The sequence below is a fragment of the Cladophialophora psammophila genome, assembly GCF_000585535.1.
Source record: "Cladophialophora psammophila CBS 110553 chromosome Unknown aczJe-supercont1.9, whole genome shotgun sequence".
Lineage (NCBI taxonomy): Eukaryota > Fungi > Ascomycota > Eurotiomycetes > Chaetothyriales > Herpotrichiellaceae > Cladophialophora > Cladophialophora psammophila.
The window spans coordinates 815,682-838,821 of NW_006912930.1; the positions used below are offsets into that span (position 1 = coordinate 815,682).

Consider the following 23,140-nt stretch of genomic DNA (forward strand, 5'->3'; position numbering starts at 1 on the left):
TATTGGCGTCAGGTTTGGTCGCAGATACAGTCAATTGCATTGGCGTTTGCCTAGGACGGCGTTTGCCTAGGACGGCGAGGTGTGGCTTAGCCATGGCGCTGATGTCTTTCTTCAATCTAATGCGCCGGGTCTTCCCTCGGTGAGGTGGCAAGGCGTCGTTCGCGTTCAGGGATGGCTGCCAATGAGAGGTGCAGGGGCCAGCGCATAGAACGACAGTCCCAGTCGCCCTTCAGGCAGCACGCCCGAGCTCTGCTGCTGCCATAATATCAATCTTCGACATAGAGAATTCATATTGAATCGACGAGGGCCTCTCAGTGGACGTCATACTGATCCCGGACAATGCCTCGATGCATATGCCTGTCCCAGACCTAGATGGTCCGGAACATGACAATTAAGGGTTCCAAGGTTACGATAAACGACAGGGATGGAACATTGCAGCCCTTCGAAATGGCGACGTAGCTGAGGCTTGCGATCGATTCTTCGAATTCGCATTTACCGTGACCGGAGACATCTCCCCGGATGACGTGCCTGAGAATGAGGCATTTGTCAGTATGGTCATCGGGGCCTTCGTCCAGACGTGGATACTATTCGGAATCCTGCAGGAAGCCTTGAGGCGACCGGTATTTCGGCATGAGGTCTCCCAGACAATCACAACCACAAGCCCTGACGGTAAAGTTACCTCGATCAACAAATTACTCTACAAAAGGTTTTCAAAGAGTTCCTAGGCAAGGAGGACGAACTGAAAGCTGATGTGGCGTGGGCGAGTCATTTCGCTCGTTGTCTGCGGGATGCCGCTGCAATTCTCATGGATTTAGACTTTCTCTTGGAGAAGCTTGGTGTTTATATTGTCCCGATGCCCGTTCACTTGGCTCTGTCGGTACTTGTACAGAGTCTCAATGACTACAGAGTTACCTTCCGCCGGCAACAGTCTCAGCTTGGTGACAATTACTTTCATGCAGAGTGTCGGGCATTTGAGCTCAAGCTCCTGAGCGATGGGGGATGGTGTCCAAACATGACTCGGCGGACTTTTTCGGGTTTGGGAATGGGAGGCCTATGCTACGCTACGCAACTACCCGGTTTTGGTTTGAGTAAAGGCCACAACAAATGCGACATGAGTGCCTGCGTTGCTTCGAACATTAATCACGACAAATATGAAGTCATCCATGACCAAAGTTATTGCAGATGCCGCGATATGAGCTGCGATCATCAGCGGTCAGAATGCCTGTGTCCCTATGTTGGAGTGCAATTTGCTGAGACAGTCTCGGCATTTGAGGGCGGTGGGTTCCCTCTGATCAAGTTCCACCATGATGGGATCACGACCGTTGGTTACAAGCCGGGAATAGCCTACGTGGCTATCAGCCATGTCTGGTCGGATGGCAGAGGCAATTTAAAAGAGAACGCTTTACCGCAGTGTCAACTCCGAGCAATCCATCATTATGTCACATCCGTGGCTCCTGAGGATTCGTTTTTCTGGATAGATACTCTTTGCGTTCCTCTTCGGGAACCTCTACGAAATACGGCAATTATGCGCATGGCACAAGTATACTACTCTTCGGCGAATCATGTCCTGGTGCTTTCGAGGGACCTCTTATCGCACAAGCTACCATCTTCCCCTGACGAGGCAAGTTTCCGCATCTTTTGCAATCAGTGGGTCGCACGGCTATGGACTATGCAAGAGGCAATTTTGGCCGATGACCTCGTGTCCCAGTTCGCTGACCAAGCCATCAACTACAGTACACTGGACAGGCAGATTATACATGCTGATTTAAGCATAGGCGAGCAGGCTCGCCAATTTGGGTCGATGGCACACCACTGTATCGATTTCATGAAACGGCGGATCGACTTCGAGGACAATTTTCCTATAGTATGGTTTTGGTACGGCCTCCGCTATCGAACTACATCGAGACTATCGGATGTCGCTATATGTGGCTCAATATTGCCTGGGTACGGTCTGGAGACTGTATTGTCGGCGCTAGACGAAGACAAGATGCAAGCGTTCTGGTCCTGCCAGAAGACGGTCCCTGCAAGCGTCCTATGGGCAGGCGGTCCCCGCCTAAGAATTGATGGGCTTCGCTGGGCACCCTGCAATCTACTCAACCCCGAGACCTCAACCCAACCTGCCAACGAGACCGATCCAAGTGCAGAACCAACTATTGCCGGACTTCTGGTCCACGGTGTCGAGGCAGTGGTGTTAGAGCATGTGCCCTTGCCAGATGATGAACGAGTGGTCTTTCGCTTCCTGTTGCCCAGCACTCAACGGCGATATTTCTGTGTAAAGGTCAAAAATGCCGAAACTGAAACCTGGTCGGAACTCGAACAACTCTGGAGTGGTCATTGTGCTATACTGATGCCTCGGACCATCAACCTGAGCTCATTGGCTGCCTTGACCGTGCCAACCGACAATATGGTAGCCGCTGGTGACCGCGCTGAACAGGACACTGAGCCGATCAGAGTGCGGTACATTGCCCAAATTTGGATGTTGCTCGAGACTGGTACCCCTGACCACGAAACGCTTGAAGCGAAAGACGGTTTCGATGCTCTCCGATCGGCAATCCAGAACAATTTCATTCCAGTCTTAGATATAGCAGACTCGAAATCCGCTGTGCCTTCGCAGACGTGGTGCGTATACTAGGCTTGGTATGCTGGACCAACCTGGTGCGTGATTTGGCGTCACCTCGATGGGTTGCTCTTTGGACTGAAAGGGCCGAGGTAGCCACCAGTTTTGCTTGGAGACTCGAGCGCGTCAATGTCAGGGAGCCTAGTTTCGAGTCTGTTTTACTCGCATCAGCTTTCTCTGTATCGGAGAGGCTGTGAAACGGATAAGTCTCCACATGGTTGATAGCATTTGTCTATCCTGCGAGATGTCTGTCTGTCTGTCTGTCCTTTCAGCGAGTTCCTTCCTATTTATATAGTTATTTTATTAGTGGCGTAGGCACTTCGCGTCCGCAAGGCTGACGCTCGAAAAGGGGCGAGTTGATTGAAAGTTTACCGAGTACGAGGTATTCTGGACCTGCTCCGCTTGCCCCCGCACAAAATTGTCCGACTGTATCTGAGTCGACTTGTCGGTTAGCACTGCAAGTCGAGGGTGAATAACTGGGACACGTACTCAGTACGGCGACCGACTACTTCACCAGTATCCCGTATTTTGTGTACACTCAAATACGAGCCATACGAGAACGACGACATTTGCAAAGTATTGTTATTGACGTTGGGTTGGTCGAGATCAATGCACAACAACCGTCGGCATTCTTCTCGACCCAAGTTCATGGAGAGGTGGAATGCGAGCCTGTTTATCCTGCTGCTCCAACAATATGTTCTCCAAAAACTGAGATTGGTGAAGGCTCTTGTTTGGAGGAGGCCGACGGGCTGATCGAGGCGCAGTCACTAGGGCGTCAAAAGTCGTCAGCGCTTTGCGCCGTGCTGGTTGATATCCTGATGGTGATTCCAAGCAATGCGTCTCAATATCCAGGACCCGTGTGTATTTCTTCGCGGCTCCTGCGCGAGACTCCGCACAAGTAACCGAACCTCCCATGTCCTCCATTGTATACCAGAAATTCGGTTTTAATCCCAACCGTGCCCGTTAGCCACCCTTCTTCATGCCTGCGGCGGAAGCCGCTTTGACAGGCGAAACCTCAGATCCTAGCTTCCCATCGAGCGATCCTTTTGCAAATCTCAGTGTGATCTTCTGCCGCTCCATGTCTACCACCTTCTTCATTCGGTCAAGATCGCCGTCTCGGCCCTCGACATGTCGAACATTTGCCGCGCCATAGGGTTTATCGATCAGGAAAGTATCCGAGATCACCATCACGTTGTCAGACCAGCGAGCTGGATGTGTTCGCGAGAGGGCATCGAACAGTGCTTGATCTATTGGGCTAGTGCCTTTGGGACCGACGCGGGCTTGTGCTGCTTGTTGGGCAGCGATGTTCCTCGCAAGCCGGGCTTGCACAGCATTGGTGTCGACTGTATTAAGCGCTGCAATGCTCGCAGATTCGGGTGAGGGCTGAGGCAGCGAGAGAAGCTGGAAACTGCTAATTTGCGAGATGGGGATGATTCGGTAGGCGCCAGGGGGTGCGACGAGGGAAGTGGAGGTGATGGGAATGACGGAATTGGTATTGGTGTTCACCACAAGAAGGTTGGCCAGGGGATCAGCTGTGTAGACAGTACCTTCCACGGTCGATTGGTTTGGGGCAGCAGTGGTAAGGCGGACTCTATGACGGCTGTGAGCTACCGGAGACAAATTGATCTTGTGGAGCGCAGTCTTACCGACTTCCAATCGCTAATTGCAAACTGACATCCTGAGAGACCGAAGATGCTGCAGGCTGAGCTGGCTCACCCTTGGGTAAAGCAACCGGCACTCTTGTTCCTGCATTCTGGCGTCTGGTGTCTGCTGCCATCATCATGCGATAGGGGCCCGCAGACGAAGGCGAGGTATGAATTGACTCCTCCACAAGAAGTGATGCGCTTCCTACCAGGTTGCGCACGTCGTGGGTATGCGGGGAGGGAGGCGAGCAGATAGAAGCGACGTGGGCCTCGAGTCGTCGAAATCAAAGTCAAAGTGAGGCAGTGACAGGCCAGGCTCGTGGCGGCAGTCACGTTGCTCGGTTGCCCAAAATCCAAAGCCAAATTGATACGCCAGGCGCCCGATGCCAATGCTTTGGGAAATGGGAATGGAGAAGCAAAAGCGAAGCGAGAGAGAAAATGAAGCGCGTGGTCGATCAACCTGGACAGTTGATGAGCGCGAGAAGCCGCAACTGACGGGGTGCAGTCGCAGTTCTGGTCGACGAACTTATTTCGCAGGAAGGGGAAAGGGAAAGTCTGGAGACCGAGCGGGATACGAGCCTCGTTTGATTGGCCCATCGGACTTGAAGTTTTACCGACAACCGCAGCGCGGGCGAGAGAAAGGGGGCAGAGGACACCGGCGAGCCCAGGATACAAGTTTTATTTTCCAGGCACAAAAAAAAAGGCCCAATCATGAACACTAATCTATGCCTTAGATGCAATCCTGAAGTCCTCCAAGCAGAGTGCCATGCATAACACAGTTTGCATGGACGTGTATTCGAATGCCCTGTCTCCCAACACGATGCTAGCAGACATACGAAAAAGAGAGACTGATTGGTCATAGACGACGCATCTAAGCATTGTAGGTGGAAGCAGAGACGTTGCCACCCCGGCCAGTCCAGTTGACGTGGACGTGCTCGCCCTCGGGGTATTTCTCGTTGGCGTACTCGGGCTTGATCACAAAGGTGTGGGCACCGAAGTAGTCGCGCTGAGCCTGGAGCAAGTTGGCCGGGAGGTCCTTGGTGCGGTACCCATCAAAGAAGGCCAAGGCGGTGCTGAAGGCCGGCATGGGGATACCAGACTTGACGGCAAACGCAATCACGTCTCTCCAGCCGTCTTGTGCCTTGTGGATGGCCTTGTTGAAGAAGTCGTTGAACAGCAAGTTTTCAAGGCCAGGGTCAGCACGGTACGCAGAGGTAATGTCCTTCAAGAAGACAGATCGAATGATGCAACCGCCACGCCACATGAGGGCAATGGATGGCTTGTTGAGTTTCCAGCCGTACTGTTTGGCAGCCTGTCACGTTTCGAGTTAGCATCTCGAGCCGGGGAGATCCTCCATTTGAACTTACAGTCTGCATCAGCATGAAACCCTGGGCATATGAGATGATCTTGGAAGCATAGAGACCTTGTTCGAGGTTCTTGAGGAAAGCGGCCTTGTCGCCGGTGAAGGATGGCTTGGGGCCATCGATCAGCTTGGAAGCACGCGTACGCTCATCCTTGATGGAACTCAAGCAGCGAGCAAAGACAGCCTCGCCAATCAGCGTGACAGGCATGCCAAGATCAAGAGCATTGATGGCAGTCCACTTGCCGGTACCCTTTTGACCAGCAGAGTCAAGAATCTTCTCGACAAGAGGCTTACCATCGTCGTCATTATAGCGCAGGACGTCTCGGGTGATTTCAATGAGGAACGAGTCCAAGACACCCTTGTTCCAATCGGCGAAAACGTCACCCATCTCTGCGTAGCTCATTCCGAGACCACGCTTCATGATGTCGTACGCCTGCATACGGTCAATGGGACACACCCTCACAGGAATGGACCCAGTTGACTCACCTCACAAATCAATTGCATGTCACCGTATTCAATACCGTTGTGAACCATCTTGACATAGTGTCCAGCACCCTCATCACCGACCCAGTCGCAGCAGGGCTCGCCATCGGACTTGGCAGCAATGCTCTGGAAGATGTCCTTGATGTATGGCCAGGCCTCCTCGTTACCGCCAGGCATCAGAGAGGGGCCATAACGGGCACCTTCCTCGCCACCAGAAACACCAGTTCCGACGAAGCGAATGCCCTTCTCTGCAAGGTATTTTGTGCGGCGGTTGCTGTCCGGGTAGTGGGAGTTTCCGCCGTCGATAATGATATCACCTTTGTCGCAGTAGGGCAGCAATTTTTCAATGAAGTCGTCGACGGCAGGACCAGCCATGACCAAAAGCATCATACGGCGGGGCTTCTTGAGCTTGGAGACGAATTCCTCGATCGAGTGGGCTCCGACAATGGACTTGCCTGGGAAGTCTCGGTTAGCAGACTCTTCGTCGCTACGGACGGGAAGTGTTCCGTACCCTTGGCCTCATTTTCGAGGAAGCGGTCGACCTTGGAAACGGTTCGGTTGAAGGCAACAACGGTGAAACCATGGTCGGCAGCGTTCAAGATCAAATTCTGACCCATGACCGCGAGGCCAATGAGACCAAAATCACCACTGGGTTCGGCCTGCGCAGGGCCGACCTTGAGGCCAGCCAGTCGCGCTCTAAAGTCAGCATCCTGCTCGTCAATCGGGTGTAATTATATGACGCGGCGAATGTCAATTTGAGGCGCAGATTTAATACAGGAAAGGGGAATCGGGGAGAGGGCCTCGGGTTGAGGACGTACACTGGACCAGACATGTTGACGGCGGTAATGAAGTGAAGATTGAAAAGATCTAGGTATAGATAGGTTCAAGAGGGATTCAAGAACAAGTCTGAAAGTTCACAAGACGAGTCTCTGTCTAATGCACCGAAAAAGACGAGAGGCACGAATGTTCAGAAAGAGAAAAGAAAGGTGCAACAGGGGAATGGGCAGTAATAATACGATGATTAGACCAGGCAATGGGCTGCAATGGGCTGCAATGGGCATGGAGGGACGCTCAGGCACGGCTTCAACCCCACCAAACAAATTTCTCACAGTGGAGGGGCAGCCGTCACAACAGACGGCTCTACCCAGTACTACCCACTCTGCCACTTAGTTACTTAGTTACAGCCGACCATCGACCTGCGCTTCGGAAGTCTGGGTACTGAGTCGCCCTCGGCTGGCTGACTACTCCTACCACCCGGACTAGCCCTCTTGACCACTCATCGAGCCACGGTCAGTTCCCCAATAAAGAGACGCTGTCACCGCTGAGGATTACGTCTATCGGGTGTTATAAGCCAGCAACAATGTGCCACCGCGCCATGTGCTGCTGGGACTCGTGAATAACTAGGACCTTGGTGACTCAGCATTGAATCGTGTCATGCATTCAGATAGCCCTTTCTCAGCAGTATCATGACGCTGTCAACTGCGACTTCCGACATCCTGCCCCGAGCAGTCCGAAAACAGCCGGGGCCGTGCTTCCAAGAGACACCCGCGTACTACGGAGTACTGGTACACGTCGAGAACGTCTCCCCCACTGATGGAATTGGTTGATGGAGCCACGCGCGACGCCTCAACCAACGCTCTCTGCAAGGGCTTCGCTCCTCGATTGGTTACTTTACTAAAAGACCCGGAGCCTCTTCAACAACTGCCTCCGCAGGGAAAAGTTCACGTGCCAAGATCGATCACGTGCATTCTGTACGCACCTGAGCTATACTTTATGTAGCTAGCTCCTTCGTCAAACTTTCTTCTTCTGGATGGGGCAGTCGATTGCAGCGTTGGCTTCCAGGCCGTTCGGTATCGTTGTTGATCCCCAAGGCCTTTGCGGGCGATCGACAAACCGTCTTCTATCGAGTACAGATTTCGAAAGGCCGTCATCTGCATGTCACCGCACGACCTCCATCCTCCTTAGACTTGACTGCTACAAGATTCATTTGCATTAGGTCTCGTCTGCGGCACGTTAGATTCTGTTCATCCATCCAGCAGTCTCAACCACCGTATATACCGGCTGCGCTGGTGCAAGACTAACCTCGAAGGAGGTCTGTGGTACGTCTCGTCAACCAGTGGTTTTCACAGCCAGATCAAACATTCATCATGTCATATCCGGTCCCTCCAGGTCTCAATACCTCTCAACCGCCAGCTTCCCTTCCTGCGCGACCGCCACCTTCTGCAGTGAGCCCCGCACCCGGCCTCAAACCATCCTCTAGCAGCGCCGCTGCTAAACCGGCCTTCACAGCATTCGCGCCCCGGTCGATAGCGAACTCTTATCGCACGAGCAGTCCAGCGCATTACGCTGCTGCTCCAGTTACGACCTACAGCCCTGCTGCACAGTATCAGCAACCCACGTCGCTCCCTCAATATGACGCATCGTACTCGAGTGCCCCTCAGATCCGCAACCCCTTCGTGCCCTCGACGGACACGTCTTCCTCAGCCAACCCTTATCCAGGCTATGACGCCGACTACGAAGCCCAGGTTCAACAATGGCAAAGCGCCTACTTGAGTAGAGATACCAGCAGCACGTCAACACCGAAAGCAACAGGAGGAGCCTCCACGAACCCGACCCCGGTTACGAGCACGTCCCACAAAGAAACCACGGCTCATAGCAAGGATGAGGCCCCTAAAACGGTCCATCGCTCTGGCGGCGGCACGACCTGGACCGACCCAACCCTCTTGGAATGGGACCCGGCACACTTCCGCATTTTTGTCGGCAATCTCGCAGGCGAAGTAACCGATGATTCCCTGTTGAAGGCCTTCGCACAATACCCCTCGGTCCAGAAAGCCCGGGTGATCAGAGACAAGCGGACCACAAAGTCCAAGGGATATGGGTTCGTGAGTTTCGCCGATGGAGACGATTACTTCCGCGCTGCGAGAGATATGAATGGCAAGTATGTGGGCAGCCATCCGATTGTGGTAAAGAAAGCTGTAACAGACGTGCGACCAACAGCATCGAAGCAATCGGGAAATAAGGGCAAACATGGAGCGGGAGGACATGGGAAGGTCGAGCACGGTGGTGTGCATAAGAAACAGCCAAAGATGAAGGGTGGATTGAAGGTGCTTGGATGAGGCCGTCATGGTATCGTGGTCTTAATCGGAACCAAACGGCTTCAAACATGCATCGAGCTAATCACATCAACAATTGAGCTTATCGCCCGGCTTCTATTCACGACCGTTGCCGGAAATCGAAATCGAGACCGAAAGGCATGTTCATATGATTGGCGCCTTCTCAGACCGGAAAACGGGAGATTGAGGCAGATTGATTTCCCCAAGAGTCAGTAGCATATGCCTATGATGGAAAATGACGGCTTCAAAGCAAGGCGACCCATTTTCAAAGCTCCATATCCAGCCTCGTGTTCATCTGATTGGAGGATAAGATGTGTGGCAGCAGAGTTGCGACTATTTCTGTCGGAAGCCAAGACCGATGATATTCAGTGGATGATGGAACAACCGACTCGGCTCCGAGTGAATGAGAAAGTGAGTGGCAGGGCACCATCAGAGGGTTAAGAACATACGCGAAAAGGGGACGAACGAAATAGTATTTTGATCCCATGTAGAGAGGCAGCTAAGCCCATTATACCTGTACTCTCAGAGTGGATAATGGACCCGGTCATTATTGAGACGCCGAGCCGTATCTCATTGTTTCTCATAGCATCACGTCCCATTAAATCATATTCTGTCGTATCATCATTACATGTAACTAGACTATTTTAAGCACGCCCGTCCTTTTCGATCATTGAATGCTGTGCAATGTGGAGAAGAGAATAGAGGCAAGAGAACAAGTAGAAGGCGGAGAAGCGAAGAGAAGGGATAATAAGAAACGGGAGAGGAAAGAAATGAAATGAAATGGGTGAGTAGCAATCCCATAATATCCGAATCCGAATCCGAATCCGACGCCCTCAGTGTGTCCAGCCAAATTCGTTTGTAGCCTTGCGGGAGAGAGCTTCCTCCTCCTGCTCCTCCTTCCGGTGGTTCTGTCGAAGCCTCATCCCATCTCATTTCATCTCCGAGAAAGCTGAAGCTCCTTCTTCCCCCTCCGCCCGTTCTTTGTTGTTGTTGAAGAATTTGTCGAAGACATTCTCCCCCCAAGAGGACGAGGACGAGGACGGATACCCAGCTTTAGATCTCTGTTTCTGTTCCTGCCGCCGCCGCTGCTGGCGCTGGTGCTGCTGCCCAGTTTCATCCTGTCCGCCGGGTTCACGTCGCGGTCCTCGCCCTCGCCCTCGGGCTCCCCGGCGACAACGACGCCCGTGCTCTGCGGCTCAGCAGCCACGGCGCCCTTGGAGATGTCGTCTGGATCCAAGACCGCGTCTCCTCCTGCTTTCTTCTCCGCGTCCTTCTCGCTCTTGGCTCCCTTTGCGGTCTTGTGTTGCTCAGCGGCCTCCTCGTCGTCGGAATATCCACTGGGTCTGACGACTTTTAATTTGACCCCCGCGCCCTGCAACGTCGAGTAGACGCGCAGTCCCACGACGCACACGGCGTTCCACGGCTCTTCGGGTCCGTCGCCGTCGGACTCTGCTCTGTCATTGTTGGGTTGTTTCATGTTCGATCCGTCAATGTCGAGGGGCGGGTTCAGGAGCGGCGAGCGGGATCGTCCTCGGCGTCGACCACGGGCGACGTTCCGCCTGCTGAGGCGACCGAGGCCGGGTGTGAAGGTGCGGGTCGAGGAGGAGTCCGAGTCGGCGTCGTCGCTGCTGCTTAAGTACGGCGACATGTCGAGCTCCGAGTTCCAATCGAAAGGAGGGAAGGAGTCTGCGTCAGAGACTTCGTCGTCGTTCACGTGCTCTCTGTCGTCATTTTGGTGGTCCTGGTTGACATGAACGTTTTCGCGCTCGCTGTCATAGTCTCGGAGTTCGTCTCCGTCTTCTTCCTGCATGTCGTACTCGCTTCCATCGGCACCGCTTCCAATACCTAGCATCGCGGCTGTGGTGTTGAGCGTGTCGCTACGCGGAGGCTTGCGATGGCGGGGTCCATTTACCATGGCAGATTGAAGACCCCCTTGTGCTTGGATCACAGAAGCGCTTTCGTTGCTGGAGCTGGTGTCTTTAGAGTTCTCGTGCTGTGGACGAGACAGTACAGGCGATTTCAACAACGGCTTGATGTCCGTAATGACATTGGAGCCGGTGGTTCGAACCGACCTGTCATTGGCTCCAGACACGGTACTCTCAGGCTCTGCGGATTCCTTGTCAGGAAGATTTTCTGGTTCGTTGGCGCGGTCTTCTGCATCGGCGACCTTGATCACTTCCTCCAGCAGCTCGACGATTTTGTCGGCTGTGACTTCCTCCGTTGGTTTCTTCTGAGATATAGAAATCGGATTGGGCTCTTCTGACAACTCTGCAGGCTCCTTGACGCCCATTCTGACGACGATGCCATCAGAGGACTTGCTCTCGGTGGCTTCAGATCCAGGGTTCAGGTCTTTGACTTCGTCGACGTGCCCATTCTGCGTCGTTGGAATCACATCCTTGCTCTGGGAGCTCTCGTTGATCATGTTGTCCCAGGTACCTTGTCCTTCCTTCCCCTGCTCAACAGGCACACCACCAGTCACTCGATTTGCTCGTTCTTTCCTCTGTTTCCTCTGTTTGTTCCTCGCCAGTCTCTCTTTCTCTAGCTCATGCCTTTTCTTCTCCCTCCTCCAATGCTTCTCCGCCTGGGCTTTTGTCCTCTGCTTCACCTTATCCCTCTCTTTAGCCCGGCGGGCTTTCTCGCGTTCTTTGCGTTCTTTGCGTTCCGCCTCCGTTTCCACGATAACACCCTTCGCATGTGCAAGATCGTACGAGAGACCCATCTGGATGAGCTTCTCGCGTCTTGTTGCAGCATAGACGGGCAGTACGTCTTCGACGTGTTCCCTGTCGGTGTTTCTTGTTGCGGTAATCTTCATCAGGACCGAGTATGTGCCGGCTTCCAGCTCAATGTCTGTGCTGACAGATCTGGCCATGGCGTAATTGCCGTTCGATCGGACAATGTAGTCGTTTTCATCCTCCTTGTCATCAGACTCGAGGCGGAATTGCAGGTCAAATCCGTAACCGCCTTCCAAGCCGCCGAAATAGGTGTCGTCCAACTGCGCCAGCACGATCACCACGGGCGCCTTCTCTTCCAACGTCAACGAGAACTTTGTACAGTGATACTCGGCCGACCACGAGACATTGACGCTGGTCCAGCATTGCGTAACGTTCCACTCTGGGCCGAAGATCCTCGTGCGGTCGAAATGCTGGTACTTCTTGAGCAGGTCCTCGTAGCTGATCCAGAAGATGCCGTCGTTACCGAACTTGTGCTCCAGCAACTGCATCCACTCGGGCGTCCACTCGGAGCTGCCGTCGCTCCATTTCCCCGTCCACTCCTTCTTGCCCCACGGGTTGCGGAGTTTCAGGAGTCTCTGGCCCTTGATCTCCCTCGCGTCCATGATGCTGTAGGCGTGCCCCTCGGAAATACCCTCGCGCTCGCGCGGCGCCCCGCTTGTGTCCAGCCAGTTGGCATAGAAGCCCGTGGCGCAACCGAACAGGAACTTCGAGCCGACGTGCATCAGCTCGTCGCGCCAGAAGGCCTCGCGGTCGAGGATGTCGGTGCTGTAGATCTCCGTCGTCACGCCGCCGGTCAGATCCTCGATCGCCTCGCCCGTGAACCCGCCGTCGATGGAGGCGAAGTCTCCGTGCGCCTTTGCGTAGGCCTTTTCGAGGAGCGGGAGCCACGTCTCATTTTCGTCGCTGCATTGTGCAAAGTACAGCGCTCGCGAGCCTGTCAGGTGTGCTTTGCGGTATTCCTCTGCGCTGTCCACGCGGGTGATGTCGTCCCAGACGACGCGCTCGTCCTGGGCTTCGTCGTAGTCGGGTGCTCTGGCTGGAAAGAAAATCTTGGTCAGTCTTGGCCGATGTGGGGGTGAGCAATCACTCGTTGTATATATGTAGCAAGGAGGAAATGAAGACTTACTGTACAGTTTATCGTCGATTATCGTATGCTGCCATTCGCCATCTGAGAGAATAAATGGATTAGAATACTTCAAATCTAGAAGAGAGGTAGGAATTTTACCTCGAAAGAAGACAAAGCCGTAGACACCGACATCCTTGTCGTGTTTGACGCAGACTTTGTCAATCAGTCCTGGCATATTGCCCAAGCCGCACAGCGCTGCCATCAGGTAGCAATCTCCATCACGGCCCTGGCGCACATCCCCTGCCGTAGGGCCGTTGATGAAAAATTGAGGATTCTCGAAGATGTCCTAAGCCATATTCTTAGCCCACGTCAAATCTCTCTGCGACTCGGGCATTGAAAAAAGGCAGGGCGGTACCGTGACTCGTTTGACGCCCTTTGGCTTCATGGAATCGCCGGGTGTGCTGAGCCCATCTAGACAGTTCCGCTGACCAGACTTGAGATCCCATTCGATGTCGAAATGCATGTCGCGGTACTTCTGGTTCAGCCGCCGGCACTCCTGGATGATTCTGTTGACGTCCCTTTCGCACTCGGCGCGCGCCTCCTCGTATGATTTGGCGGCGCGTTGGCCAGACACAGTGCCATGGGGAGTCTTTGCCGCCTTTTTGCGAGCATAAGGGTTGTTGGGAAGGACCGTGTACACTTTACCGGGGTGTTTGGGGTTCAGCTTGTCCCAAAACTGGCTCACTGTCTCCTGGGGAGGCTGTCGACGCTGCTTGCGGCGCATCTTTGCTGGAGGTGGTGGAATGGAAAGATCCGGCGGAGGAGGACCGTAGTAGCGGCCCCCTCCGCCGATATTGTCTCTCCGATCGTCCATCGCTGTCTTTTTATGAATTGGGCACAAAGAGATAGATCAACACCAAGTGGGATGTATCAGTGACTCAATTATGAGGCCGCGAGTGCGAGGAAGCTTTGACGGCAGCAGCTGAAATGCAATCCGCCAGCCTAGCCAAGCACGAACAAGGCCCAACGGCGTGGCAGCCTGATGATGAACAGCAAAACACCTGTCAGACGACACGAAAATGAGGCGGATCCGAAGAGTCCATCCTTATCAGCCAAAACCCATCAGATTGGCAGTGCAAAAGAACAAAGCGACAACTGCAAAGCACCGTGCAGGGAGATGGAAAGGAGGCTGAAACTCCCCGATCAACAGCCACCTATACTCGGTTGCAACGCTTCATCAGAGACAGAACCACCTGGACCGGCCGCTAGCTCGACTACCCAGTCGTACGAGGATCCCGGTTCTGGACCACTGCATTAGCTAGAGCGAATCACCTCGCAGGGACTGTGCCCCCCTATGCATGAACGGAGGAGTCCTTGTGCGGCTGGGACGCCTGTCACGCTGCCAAAAAGCCCAGGACTTTGGACTTTTGGGAGGCATGGGCCGGCACGCCACGACGGTCACAAAACTGCGGGAAGGGCAACCAAGGAGGCGTGCTGCTGGCTTTTCCTTGTCGCCTTTTGTGTGGGCAGAAGTCATGCTGTTGACGCCCATCTTCTCCTCGACATATGACTGGTGGCTGCTTTCAGGGCCCTGAACGAACCTGTTGCAGGCAAACCCGGGCAGCGCGTACGTGGGCCTCCAAATGGCCCAACTGGTCTCCAAATTGCCTTGTGCGGGAATCATCTTGGCCGTGCTTGTCCCCCGTCTAGTTGCGCAAATTTCTCGGTGGATCATAAAAACCAGGAAAGTCCCTTCGGATTTTATCCGCAATGTGGTTGGCATAACCCATTATAATCAAATATATTCACACAGCTGCCTTGATGGAGATCCAATCTTGCCTCTGTTTCATGGTGACAACTAGTCGTTGTTTCTGCACTACCCAGAGAAAGCCGATATTACGACCTGCCGGCCTACAGGGCAAGTCCTACAGTCAGACATGCACAACAAGTCATCTCTTGAAGCCTTTTGGGCAGTACTATACGCCTTAGAGTCCCTGCTTCTCGGCGGCCACATCGTAGTCGCCAAACTCGTCGGGAACAATGACCAAGTTGTCCGAGCGATAGGGGTCGACCTTGACGGACTTGAATTTGCGCGCAGAGACTTTGTTCTCAAACAAGACATCAAGCTCGGCATAGGTGAGGCCCTGGGGGCGATGTCAGATGGCTGCGTGGGAATGAAAAAGGGACAGCGACTTACCTTGGGCTCTGGAAGACGGAAATAGGTCCAGATCAAGCCCAGCAAGTTGAGACCACCCCAAAAGAAGCATGTCTTTCCGCGCCAGCCCCACGCTGTTGGGTTCATCATGCGGGGTTGAAGAGTGCCAACAATTATACCCATGATGTTGTACACATTTCGGGACAAGACAACAGTCTTAATTCGAAGCCGAGTAGACGGAAGCTCAGCCACCAGCGAGTAGCAGACGGGCCCAACAGTGAAATCGTAGACGAAGGTGAGAATGAGAATCAAGGCACCAGACGCCCAACCAATCGAGGTGGACAAGCTCGGAACTCCAAGCCCACCGATGATCATCAGGATGATGAACATGGCTAGCTGACCTGCGAGATACAAAGTGCGACGGCCGAAGTGCGGCATGAGGAACCAAGACAGTACGGTCCCCATGAAGCCCATTGCGCTCTGGCCAACCCCAAGAGAGTATGCGTTGTTTTCGCTCAAGCCGGCTTGGATCATGAAATAGGTACCCCAGCCGATCATGGGAGATCCGGACGTCTGTTGGATTAACCAGGTGACGCAGGTGACTTCAGTTCGTCGGAGGTCAACGCCCTTGAAGCAATCCCAGTAGGTGGTACCTGCAGTCTGCTGAATTTCAAGCTCGTTGGTGTGGATCATCATAGCCAAGGTGTCCTCGACATTGAACTGCGCGTTCTTTTTAGACGTCAATCTGAGCAGTGCAGCCCGAGCTTGATCCAGTTTGCCGTGGCGGACAAGCCACCAAGGACTCTCAGGCGCAAGGAATGCAGTAAGAGCAATGGGAAGTGGCCAGATCCATTGGATCGCATACGGTACTCGGTATGCCCATTGATCGGTTTGGTTCACAAACCCTTTGAGAACACCGGCAGCAATGAGCTGGCCAATGACCCAGCAAAGGTTGACGTAGGTTGTCAAGTATGGTCGCAACGGGACTGGTGTGACCTCCGCGGCATATGTGGTAGTCAGAGTTTGGAAAACCTAGTTAAGATTCATGTTAGCGTCATTGCTCGAAGCCCAGTCGATCGCAGCGGAAGATCAACTCACACCCCATGGGAGACCTGACAAAACGTAACCAGCGAGCAGCATCTGCACATCGACCGCGAAGAAAGTGATGAAAATGGTTCCAGTAATGAAGACCAGAGCGCCGATCATGGTCCAGCGGTATCCAATACGCTCTGAGATGATGCCGTTCAGGAACAGTCCGATGATTTGAGCGGCAGCCGTGCCATTGCTGAGCGCCGATTGCCATGTCGCAGAAACCTGACAAGTTTGGACACCGTCAACGTTCCCAGTGGGCGACCCGTATTTGCAGGAAAACGTGGTCAATCCGAAGAAGTTGCCGAGGAGGTAGGTATCGTATCCCTCCATAATGACGGCCAGAGAAAGACAGAAGGAGAACAGGATAGCCTTGGGATACAACCGGCAACCCTCGCGGAAGCCCATCTTGTGTTCCAAATCTGCGGCAGCTTTGGCATCGGCAGAGAGCTCAGCCAAATTGGGGACTGCCACTGACATTTTGCGAAGAGTTTCATCCTTCTGGTTGAAGACCGTCTCCTCTTGCACTGCTGCGACTGCTGCAGCGGGGACAATAGAAGACCTGCGTCTAGTCGTGTCGTAGGTTGGTGCCCCCATATTGCTGGCATAGTGGGAGACACTCATGTGGCGGCCGGTACGTCCGGTACCACCCTCCTCGTCGTGTGCGAAGCTCATTGTGAGAGGTGGTCAGGCTCAGTCGAAGATGTGGGCAAAGAAGCACGCGACCTCGATGGTTCCCTGTTGAACAATTGAATGGTTATCCCAGATACCAGGGCTGTGGTCGAAGGATGCGAGCCACCAACGAAGGGGTTGCTATGTAGATATATACTTCTGTGCCTGGTGATTGAGCTCCCCTCGCCCTGGCGAACACAAATGACGCAGTGATTGTTCGAGGAAGCCAGAGCAGCAGTAAACTATAGCTCTCATCGTCCGCCAATGGCACAGGGTGGCCGGAGAAACTTCCAATGAGCACAACCACATCATTTGGGGAGCTTGCATGATCGAGGTACGACTTTCCCAAGTCAATGTTGCTCAGACTGTGCCGGTGGTCTGTCCAAGAGCCGATAGAGCAAGGTTAAGCGAATTGTCAAGGTCAGACGGGTCAGGTGTTGCCAGCCCGCAGACCAATGGATCCGAAAGAAGGGCGACCAAGAGGCTTGGATAGTCTCAGAGCCTTCCCAGAAACGCAGGTAGAAAGCACGACAAAAGGAAAAAAGAGACGACGAGCGGCCGTTGGCTAGCATGCGGGTTGAGCGGTGGAGCAGTGCTGGAGATCGCAGAAATGGCCGGCAAAAGAGTGGAGAGAATCCAGACAGCCTCGCTTTCGTATGTGCCACCCCATGTTTCTTCCCAAAGGCGCTACCACGACCCCTTCGTCTTGATCACCCATGTCCACCCCATCGGTGAACGCAGCAGGCCAAGTTGCTTACCAAAAAAAGGCGGGTTTAGACTCTCATGGATGCACCCTAACTGCTGCTGACGAGCCAGACCCCGCACTCTTGCCAATGTGCCCACTTATGTCAAACCCCAGATCTTCTCCACTCTGTCGATGGCTGGGGCACTTAATGTCTGGGTTTGCAAGACGCCTCCGAGCCAATCTGTAGCCTGAGGTCTGGTGTTCCCAGGCGTCTTAATGAGGACAGACGCTCGGTGCTTCAGGTGATCTGGGGGATCAGCTCTCTTACCCACATTCCTCGGTAATCCGCCGCCCGTCCACAGGCCTGGCCATCGCTCTCTAGATTGAAATCTCGTGATGTGTGTTGGAGGATCAGCGCTTGAGAAGTCGACATCATGGTGTCGACATCCGTATGGACTATTGCGACTTCTGTAATCAAATGACTCGGCAGCCACGAGTCTGCATTCCTATCTGAGGTTGAGACGAGAGCGGAGAAATTGTGATCCTAGCAGCAGCATCCTTCTGTCACCCCCTGGTCTTCAGCAAACAAAGGGCGGGCATTCAGCCTCGAATGGCTGCAGTAGGTCTGAACTTTGCGGATTATTGTTGCATCGAGATCCGTTCGGGCGCTGGGCAAAATGAAAAACGTCACCACTTAGTTTGGCTGTGGTGTCAGGATACCAAGGGAGGTTGTTTGCCGAAGGTACATGTTGCCTCTCGCTAAAACTGTCTATCATTGACGATCTTCCCGTCACTCGTGTTGTCCTTCGAGCCTAACAACTAGGAGAGGTCAGTGCTCAATCACAATAGGCTGAAGGCAAAGGTTGCTTAGGTGGCTTGGCCCTCGTATTAAGGAGGGGGAAGTCTGTTGGCATTCCAAGGCGAGCGTCACAGACTCATCCGTTCACCCTCAGCTTTAACGTCAGGATGGGGAAAAGGGTGCCCTTGAGCGACAGCGTCTTTTGCCTTTGCCTGTGCCACTCATGATCGAGGCGACTTACACCGTAGTTTTGAAATGGGATTAAGACACAACTCGGCCAGTGTTCGGTACCAGGTCAGCGCTCCTCTCATTATCCACGGCTCCGGAGTCGAGGCTGTCGACAGAGACCCGCTTGCGAAGACTCCATGGGGAATTGGTCTATGCAAGCTGCCGTCATCATGCGCACGGAAATGTCTGCCTCAGAAATGGAGATTCGGTCCGCTGGTTTGCTCCAATGTCGGTGACGGCCTAGCCACCTTTACAAGGGGCTGAAGTGCGCAAATCCAGTTGCAAGCCCTGCATTTGAACGCCAAACAGCCACCTCCGAACGTTGGCGGGGGCCCCATTGGGCGGTTAGTGTGCCTCTTTACCATACCGGGAAAGTTGTTGCGGTGCTGCGACGCAAAAAGGCTTGCAGTACGCTGACTCTTGTTGCCTCGGCGCATAAGATCTGCCCTACCAGGCAGGAACGGTGGCAGTCATTAACTGCGAGCAATTTCCCCAACAATCTAGGCAGAGTGGAATGCTGGTGGATTGGGTCGCAATAGAGACGCCGAAAACGCAATTGTTGGGCAGAGGAGGAAGAGAAAAAGTGGAAAAGGTTCCCAGAAGCAAATCTTCGCAGTGAGCAAGTAGCGCCGAGAATTTTGCCGATCGCATGAGGCAGAAGGGGCAAAAGGGGCTTGAACGGGCCCAGCGAGAACAGTTACAGTCTTACAGACCGACATCCACAATGAATCGCGCCGCAGAACATCTTTCATTTCTATCGACCTTCCAAAATTCTACTCGTTTCAGCTAATCTAGTGATCCAGCAACCTTCAAATCCTACGCTGGCAGCTTCTACTGCATTGCATTGTGGACATTGATGGCTTGAGCGAAGCAGCGGGACGTCTCGTGCAGTGATGTGACCTCTCATTTTGTACCAGCATGTCCACCGAACGGTCTCGTCACACTCTCCCAGTTCTTCATTTCGCTCATGTCGCAGGTCCGCATATTCCAGCGTACGATACCAACCAGATCCTCCCCGTACCAAGGACGGCGACGGGACGTTGGGGCGGTTCCTGAGAAGCCGATAGCCACCACTTCCACTGCTCAGGAAGGTTGACCATTGATCTCCAGGTTTGACATTGCCTGCTCTGCTGTCTTTCCCACCTCAACCTGTTCCTTCCCCTCGCCTTCAATTGATCCGTCTGGTCTGGCAGTTAACTTGGCTGCACCTGGGTGTCTCGAGCCTTTATCCTTCGGCTGCTTCTGCTTCTTCTTCTTCTCAGGCTCGGGAGGCGGAGGGTAGGCTTTCTTCTCAATCTCTTGCCATTCCGCTGATGCCTGGAATTCGGCTTGAATGGGCTCCAGCAATTCTATGATAGCGGTAGTGATGCCTGCTTTAAGCAATTGTGGGGTGAGCTTGTCAGTTCGGTAATCCTCCTTCAAAGTCTCAATGTCGCGGTAGACCAGCGGTCCTCCTTCCCCTTCCCTCCTCTCGCACACAAAAGTTCCTTTTCCTTCCGGATCACGCAAAGCGCTAATTGGGAGTAACACATATTCAACGAAAGATATTAGACCGTTTCCTTCAACTTCTCCCGTGGCGGCATACGCTTTGCGGAGCTTCTTTCTGACCGTCTCAGCCGTGTCGAGAATGTCAATTTTGGAGTCGGGGTCGGAGGCGGACATTTTACCACCCGCCAGACCCGGCACCATGGGATTCATCAAATGCGCCCGTTCTTTGTAGCCAACCTTTGGGAGAGCCTCCTGCGCAAGAGTAAAGATTTTTCGCTGATCGACTCCACCAAACTGCGCATCGACACCCAAATGGTGCTCGTCCAATGCCTGCATTAGGGGATAGATCAATCCTGAGAGCGTAGCATTTTCCACCTGCTTGACGACCTCAGCACCAGCTTTCTTGGCATCGTGCTCTGTGACCACGCTACTCAGTCGGAAGACATCCATGGTGTACTCTGCACTTAATTGGTAGGAGGAGCCGAGAACAAATTCCAATTTTTCCAGGCTCACACCGACGGCCCTGAGGAGAGACTGAATAACGTATTTGTAGTACTCTGCTCGGAATTTGACCAGTTCAATTGGCGCTTTCAGATTGTCGAGGAACCCATGAATGTCGGCAAGAAGGATCTTGACGCGACAGCCCGCTCGGAGGAAGTGGGCAATTTTCATCATTGGCACGAAGTAGCCGCAATGCGGTCGTCCCGTTGTGGCAGTTCCCCAGTAGATCACCAATGGTCTCTGCTCTTTTAGGATGACATTTTCGAGAATATCTTCACGCAGCACCTCTTGTAACTGGTCTTTGATCAATGCGAGCTTCTCTTGGGGCGACAACTCTTTGCCCGCCATCGCGGCAGGGTGAGATGGTAGGACCGTGCGCAGGAAGTGAAGGGGGCCAGGGAGGAGAATCCAAAGTCCGTAGATAACAAACCTGGAGGCCGACTTCGAGGCGCGGATGATGTTTCAGAGAGGGCGAAAGTGAATATCAGGCTCAATTCAGTTGTCTTTGAAGAGTCCTGGCGAAGATTAATGAGTCAATGAGCGGAGGGCGGGCGATTTTTTGAGATGGCCGCAATTCAGCCGAACTGCGAGGTGTGAACTGCAAACTGTGCAAACTGTGCAAACTGCGGGCGCGGAAATGTCTTGGCAGGTACCATCGCCTCCCAGCCAATCAGACGCGTCTCTGGCCTAAACAAACACTACGCATCAGACAACCATGCAGCACCGGTGGCACATCTTACATCAACTTGTGAAGAATTCCGTTGTAGCTTCTGGGTGAGAGTCGTGCATACTGTTCGGTGCCTTTGTATCGACATACTAATCTCTAGGTCCTTCGCCACATCTAAGCTTTTCTGTCGTCCTGAGGCAGCCCGGAAGAATCACACGATTGAAGGCGACCCCTTAGCTTGTTCTCTGCGTCCCTTCGACATTCAGAGTTCTGCTCTTCTGGTACCGGGTTGATGAAGCGATAGTGCTCACGAGAACAACATGGAGAACTACCAGAAAATTGAAAAGATTGGAGAAGGTGAGATGGGACACAGCCGCCGGTTAACAATTTCTGTGTTAGACTGACAATGGTGGGCGACTAGGCACATACGGCGTTGTGTACAAAGCTCGAGACCTCTCCAATGGCGGCCGAATCGTCGCTCTCAAGAAGATCCGCCTGGAAGCTGAAGATGAAGGCGTTCCCAGCACCGCAATCCGCGAGATATCCCTGCTGAAAGAAATGAACGACCCCAACATCGTGCGTTTACTAAACATAGTCCACGCCGACGGCCACAAGCTATACCTCGTCTTCGAGTTCCTTGACCTGGATCTGAAAAAGTACATGGAAGCATTGCCAGTCTCAGATGGTGGACGAGGCAAGGCCTTGCCAGAAGGTTCGAACTTGGATATGCAGAGACTTGGCTTGGGCAAGGATATGGTCAAGAAGTTTATGGCACAGCTCGTTGAAGGCGTTCGATACTGTCACAGCCATCGTGTCCTGCACCGAGACTTGAAACCCCAAAACCTCCTGATCGATCGCGAGGGCAATCTCAAGCTGGCCGATTTCGGTCTCGCAAGAGCTTTTGGTGTCCCGTTGAGAACATACACTCACGAAGTTGGTCAACTCCCGTCTCCTATCTCAACGCCGATACTGATTGATCTCATAGGTTGTTACCCTATGGTACCGTGCTCCAGAGATTCTCCTCGGCGGAAGACAATACTCCACGGGCGTAGATATGTGGTCCGTCGGCGCTATCTTCGCAGAAATGTGTACCCGCAAGCCTCTCTTCCCCGGCGACTCTGAAATCGACGAGATCTTCAAAATCTTCAAGTAGGCTCCCCCCGTGCACAACGTTCATCAGTATCATCTCTCGACTGACACGCAGCAGACTCCTTGGTACCCCCGACGAAACAACTTGGCCCGGCGTCACCTCGTTCCCAGACTTTAAAACTTCCTTTCCCAAATGGCGTCGGGAACCAACCTCAAAATTCGTGCCGAGCTTGGAGCCGGCGGGCCTTGAACTATTGGATGCTATGCTCGAGTATGACCCTGCGCACCGAATCTCAGCCAAGGCGGCGTGTAATCATCCTTACTTCGCGGCCGGATCGGCTGCCTATTCGCAACGTGGGCCTGGCGTGGTCAGAACGAATGGATTTCATTGATACACGACCGTAAAAAGGGGAGGATTCATGCATGTGTATGACGCGGAATGGGTTCAAGCCAGGGCTTTACCTCCGTTTTACCAGTCAAAGAGCGGCTTGCCTCACGAGCGGACTATGATATTTGTACCGAGTTGTGAATTGAAACGGAGCTGCACAGGGCTGGAGCGGGATAGGAGTGAATGGATGGGCGGTTGGGGTTGTTCGGCTAGCCTGGGCTAGGCTTGGCTAGATTGGGTTGGGTGGTAATGAATTATGTATGTTTTGGGCTAGAAACGACAAAGCACTCTAGGCGCAGAGTGTGTGATGGGTGAGGGAATGAGTGAGAAAGTGAGGGCTTCTTTCAGAGAATTTCCTTCTA

At 53.4% G+C, this 23,140-nt stretch overlaps 8 protein-coding genes across 8 annotated transcripts; 3 read left to right on the forward strand and 5 right to left on the reverse strand.

Annotated features, from left to right (window-relative positions):
• Window positions 1-551: 551 nt before the first annotated feature.
• Window positions 552-2,632, forward strand: A1O5_06480 (uncharacterized protein; the record flags this gene model as incomplete). The annotated part of the gene is made up of 2 exons (XM_007747074.1): window positions 552-669; window positions 726-2,632. The coding sequence occupies 2 exons, from the start codon at window positions 552-554 to the stop codon at window positions 2,630-2,632; spliced, it is 2,025 nt and encodes a 674-aa protein (XP_007745264.1).
• A 948-nt stretch (window positions 2,633-3,580) lies between these two features.
• Window positions 3,581-4,394, reverse strand: A1O5_06481 (uncharacterized protein; the record flags this gene model as incomplete). Its single annotated transcript, XM_007747075.1, has 2 exons — window positions 3,581-4,208; window positions 4,264-4,394. 2 exons carry the CDS (start codon window positions 4,392-4,394, stop codon window positions 3,581-3,583), a joined length of 759 nt encoding a protein of 252 aa, XP_007745265.1.
• Window positions 4,395-5,131: 737 nt separating this feature from the next.
• A1O5_06482 (6-phosphogluconate dehydrogenase, decarboxylating 2) lies at window positions 5,132-6,938 on the reverse strand (the record flags this gene model as incomplete). Its single annotated transcript, XM_007747076.1, has 5 exons — window positions 5,132-5,572; window positions 5,628-6,056; window positions 6,110-6,561; window positions 6,618-6,802; window positions 6,925-6,938. 5 exons carry the CDS (start codon window positions 6,936-6,938, stop codon window positions 5,132-5,134), a joined length of 1,521 nt encoding a protein of 506 aa, XP_007745266.1.
• A 1,315-nt stretch (window positions 6,939-8,253) lies between these two features.
• A1O5_06483 (uncharacterized protein) lies at window positions 8,254-9,222 on the forward strand (the record flags this gene model as incomplete). The annotated part of the gene is made up of 1 exon (XM_007747077.1): window positions 8,254-9,222. One exon carries the CDS (start codon window positions 8,254-8,256, stop codon window positions 9,220-9,222), a length of 969 nt encoding a protein of 322 aa, XP_007745267.1.
• A 931-nt stretch (window positions 9,223-10,153) lies between these two features.
• A1O5_06484 (uncharacterized protein) lies at window positions 10,154-13,891 on the reverse strand (the record flags this gene model as incomplete). Its single annotated transcript, XM_007747078.1, has 4 exons — window positions 10,154-12,987; window positions 13,078-13,119; window positions 13,177-13,363; window positions 13,433-13,891. The coding sequence occupies 4 exons, from the start codon at window positions 13,889-13,891 to the stop codon at window positions 10,154-10,156; spliced, it is 3,522 nt and encodes a 1,173-aa protein (XP_007745268.1).
• A 1,111-nt stretch (window positions 13,892-15,002) lies between these two features.
• A1O5_06485 (MFS transporter, SP family, general alpha glucoside:H+ symporter) lies at window positions 15,003-16,936 on the reverse strand (the record flags this gene model as incomplete). Its single annotated transcript, XM_007747079.1, has 3 exons — window positions 15,003-15,161; window positions 15,215-16,204; window positions 16,271-16,936. The coding sequence occupies 3 exons, from the start codon at window positions 16,934-16,936 to the stop codon at window positions 15,003-15,005; spliced, it is 1,815 nt and encodes a 604-aa protein (XP_007745269.1).
• Window positions 16,937-19,728: 2,792 nt separating this feature from the next.
• A1O5_06486 (tyrosyl-tRNA synthetase) lies at window positions 19,729-20,982 on the reverse strand (the record flags this gene model as incomplete). The annotated part of the gene is made up of 1 exon (XM_007747080.1): window positions 19,729-20,982. One exon carries the CDS (start codon window positions 20,980-20,982, stop codon window positions 19,729-19,731), a length of 1,254 nt encoding a protein of 417 aa, XP_007745270.1.
• A 639-nt stretch (window positions 20,983-21,621) lies between these two features.
• Window positions 21,622-22,782, forward strand: A1O5_06487 (CMGC/CDK/CDC2 protein kinase; the record flags this gene model as incomplete). Its single annotated transcript, XM_007747081.1, has 4 exons — window positions 21,622-21,658; window positions 21,723-22,234; window positions 22,287-22,450; window positions 22,509-22,782. The coding sequence occupies 4 exons, from the start codon at window positions 21,622-21,624 to the stop codon at window positions 22,780-22,782; spliced, it is 987 nt and encodes a 328-aa protein (XP_007745271.1).
• Window positions 22,783-23,140: the final 358 nt, after the last annotated feature.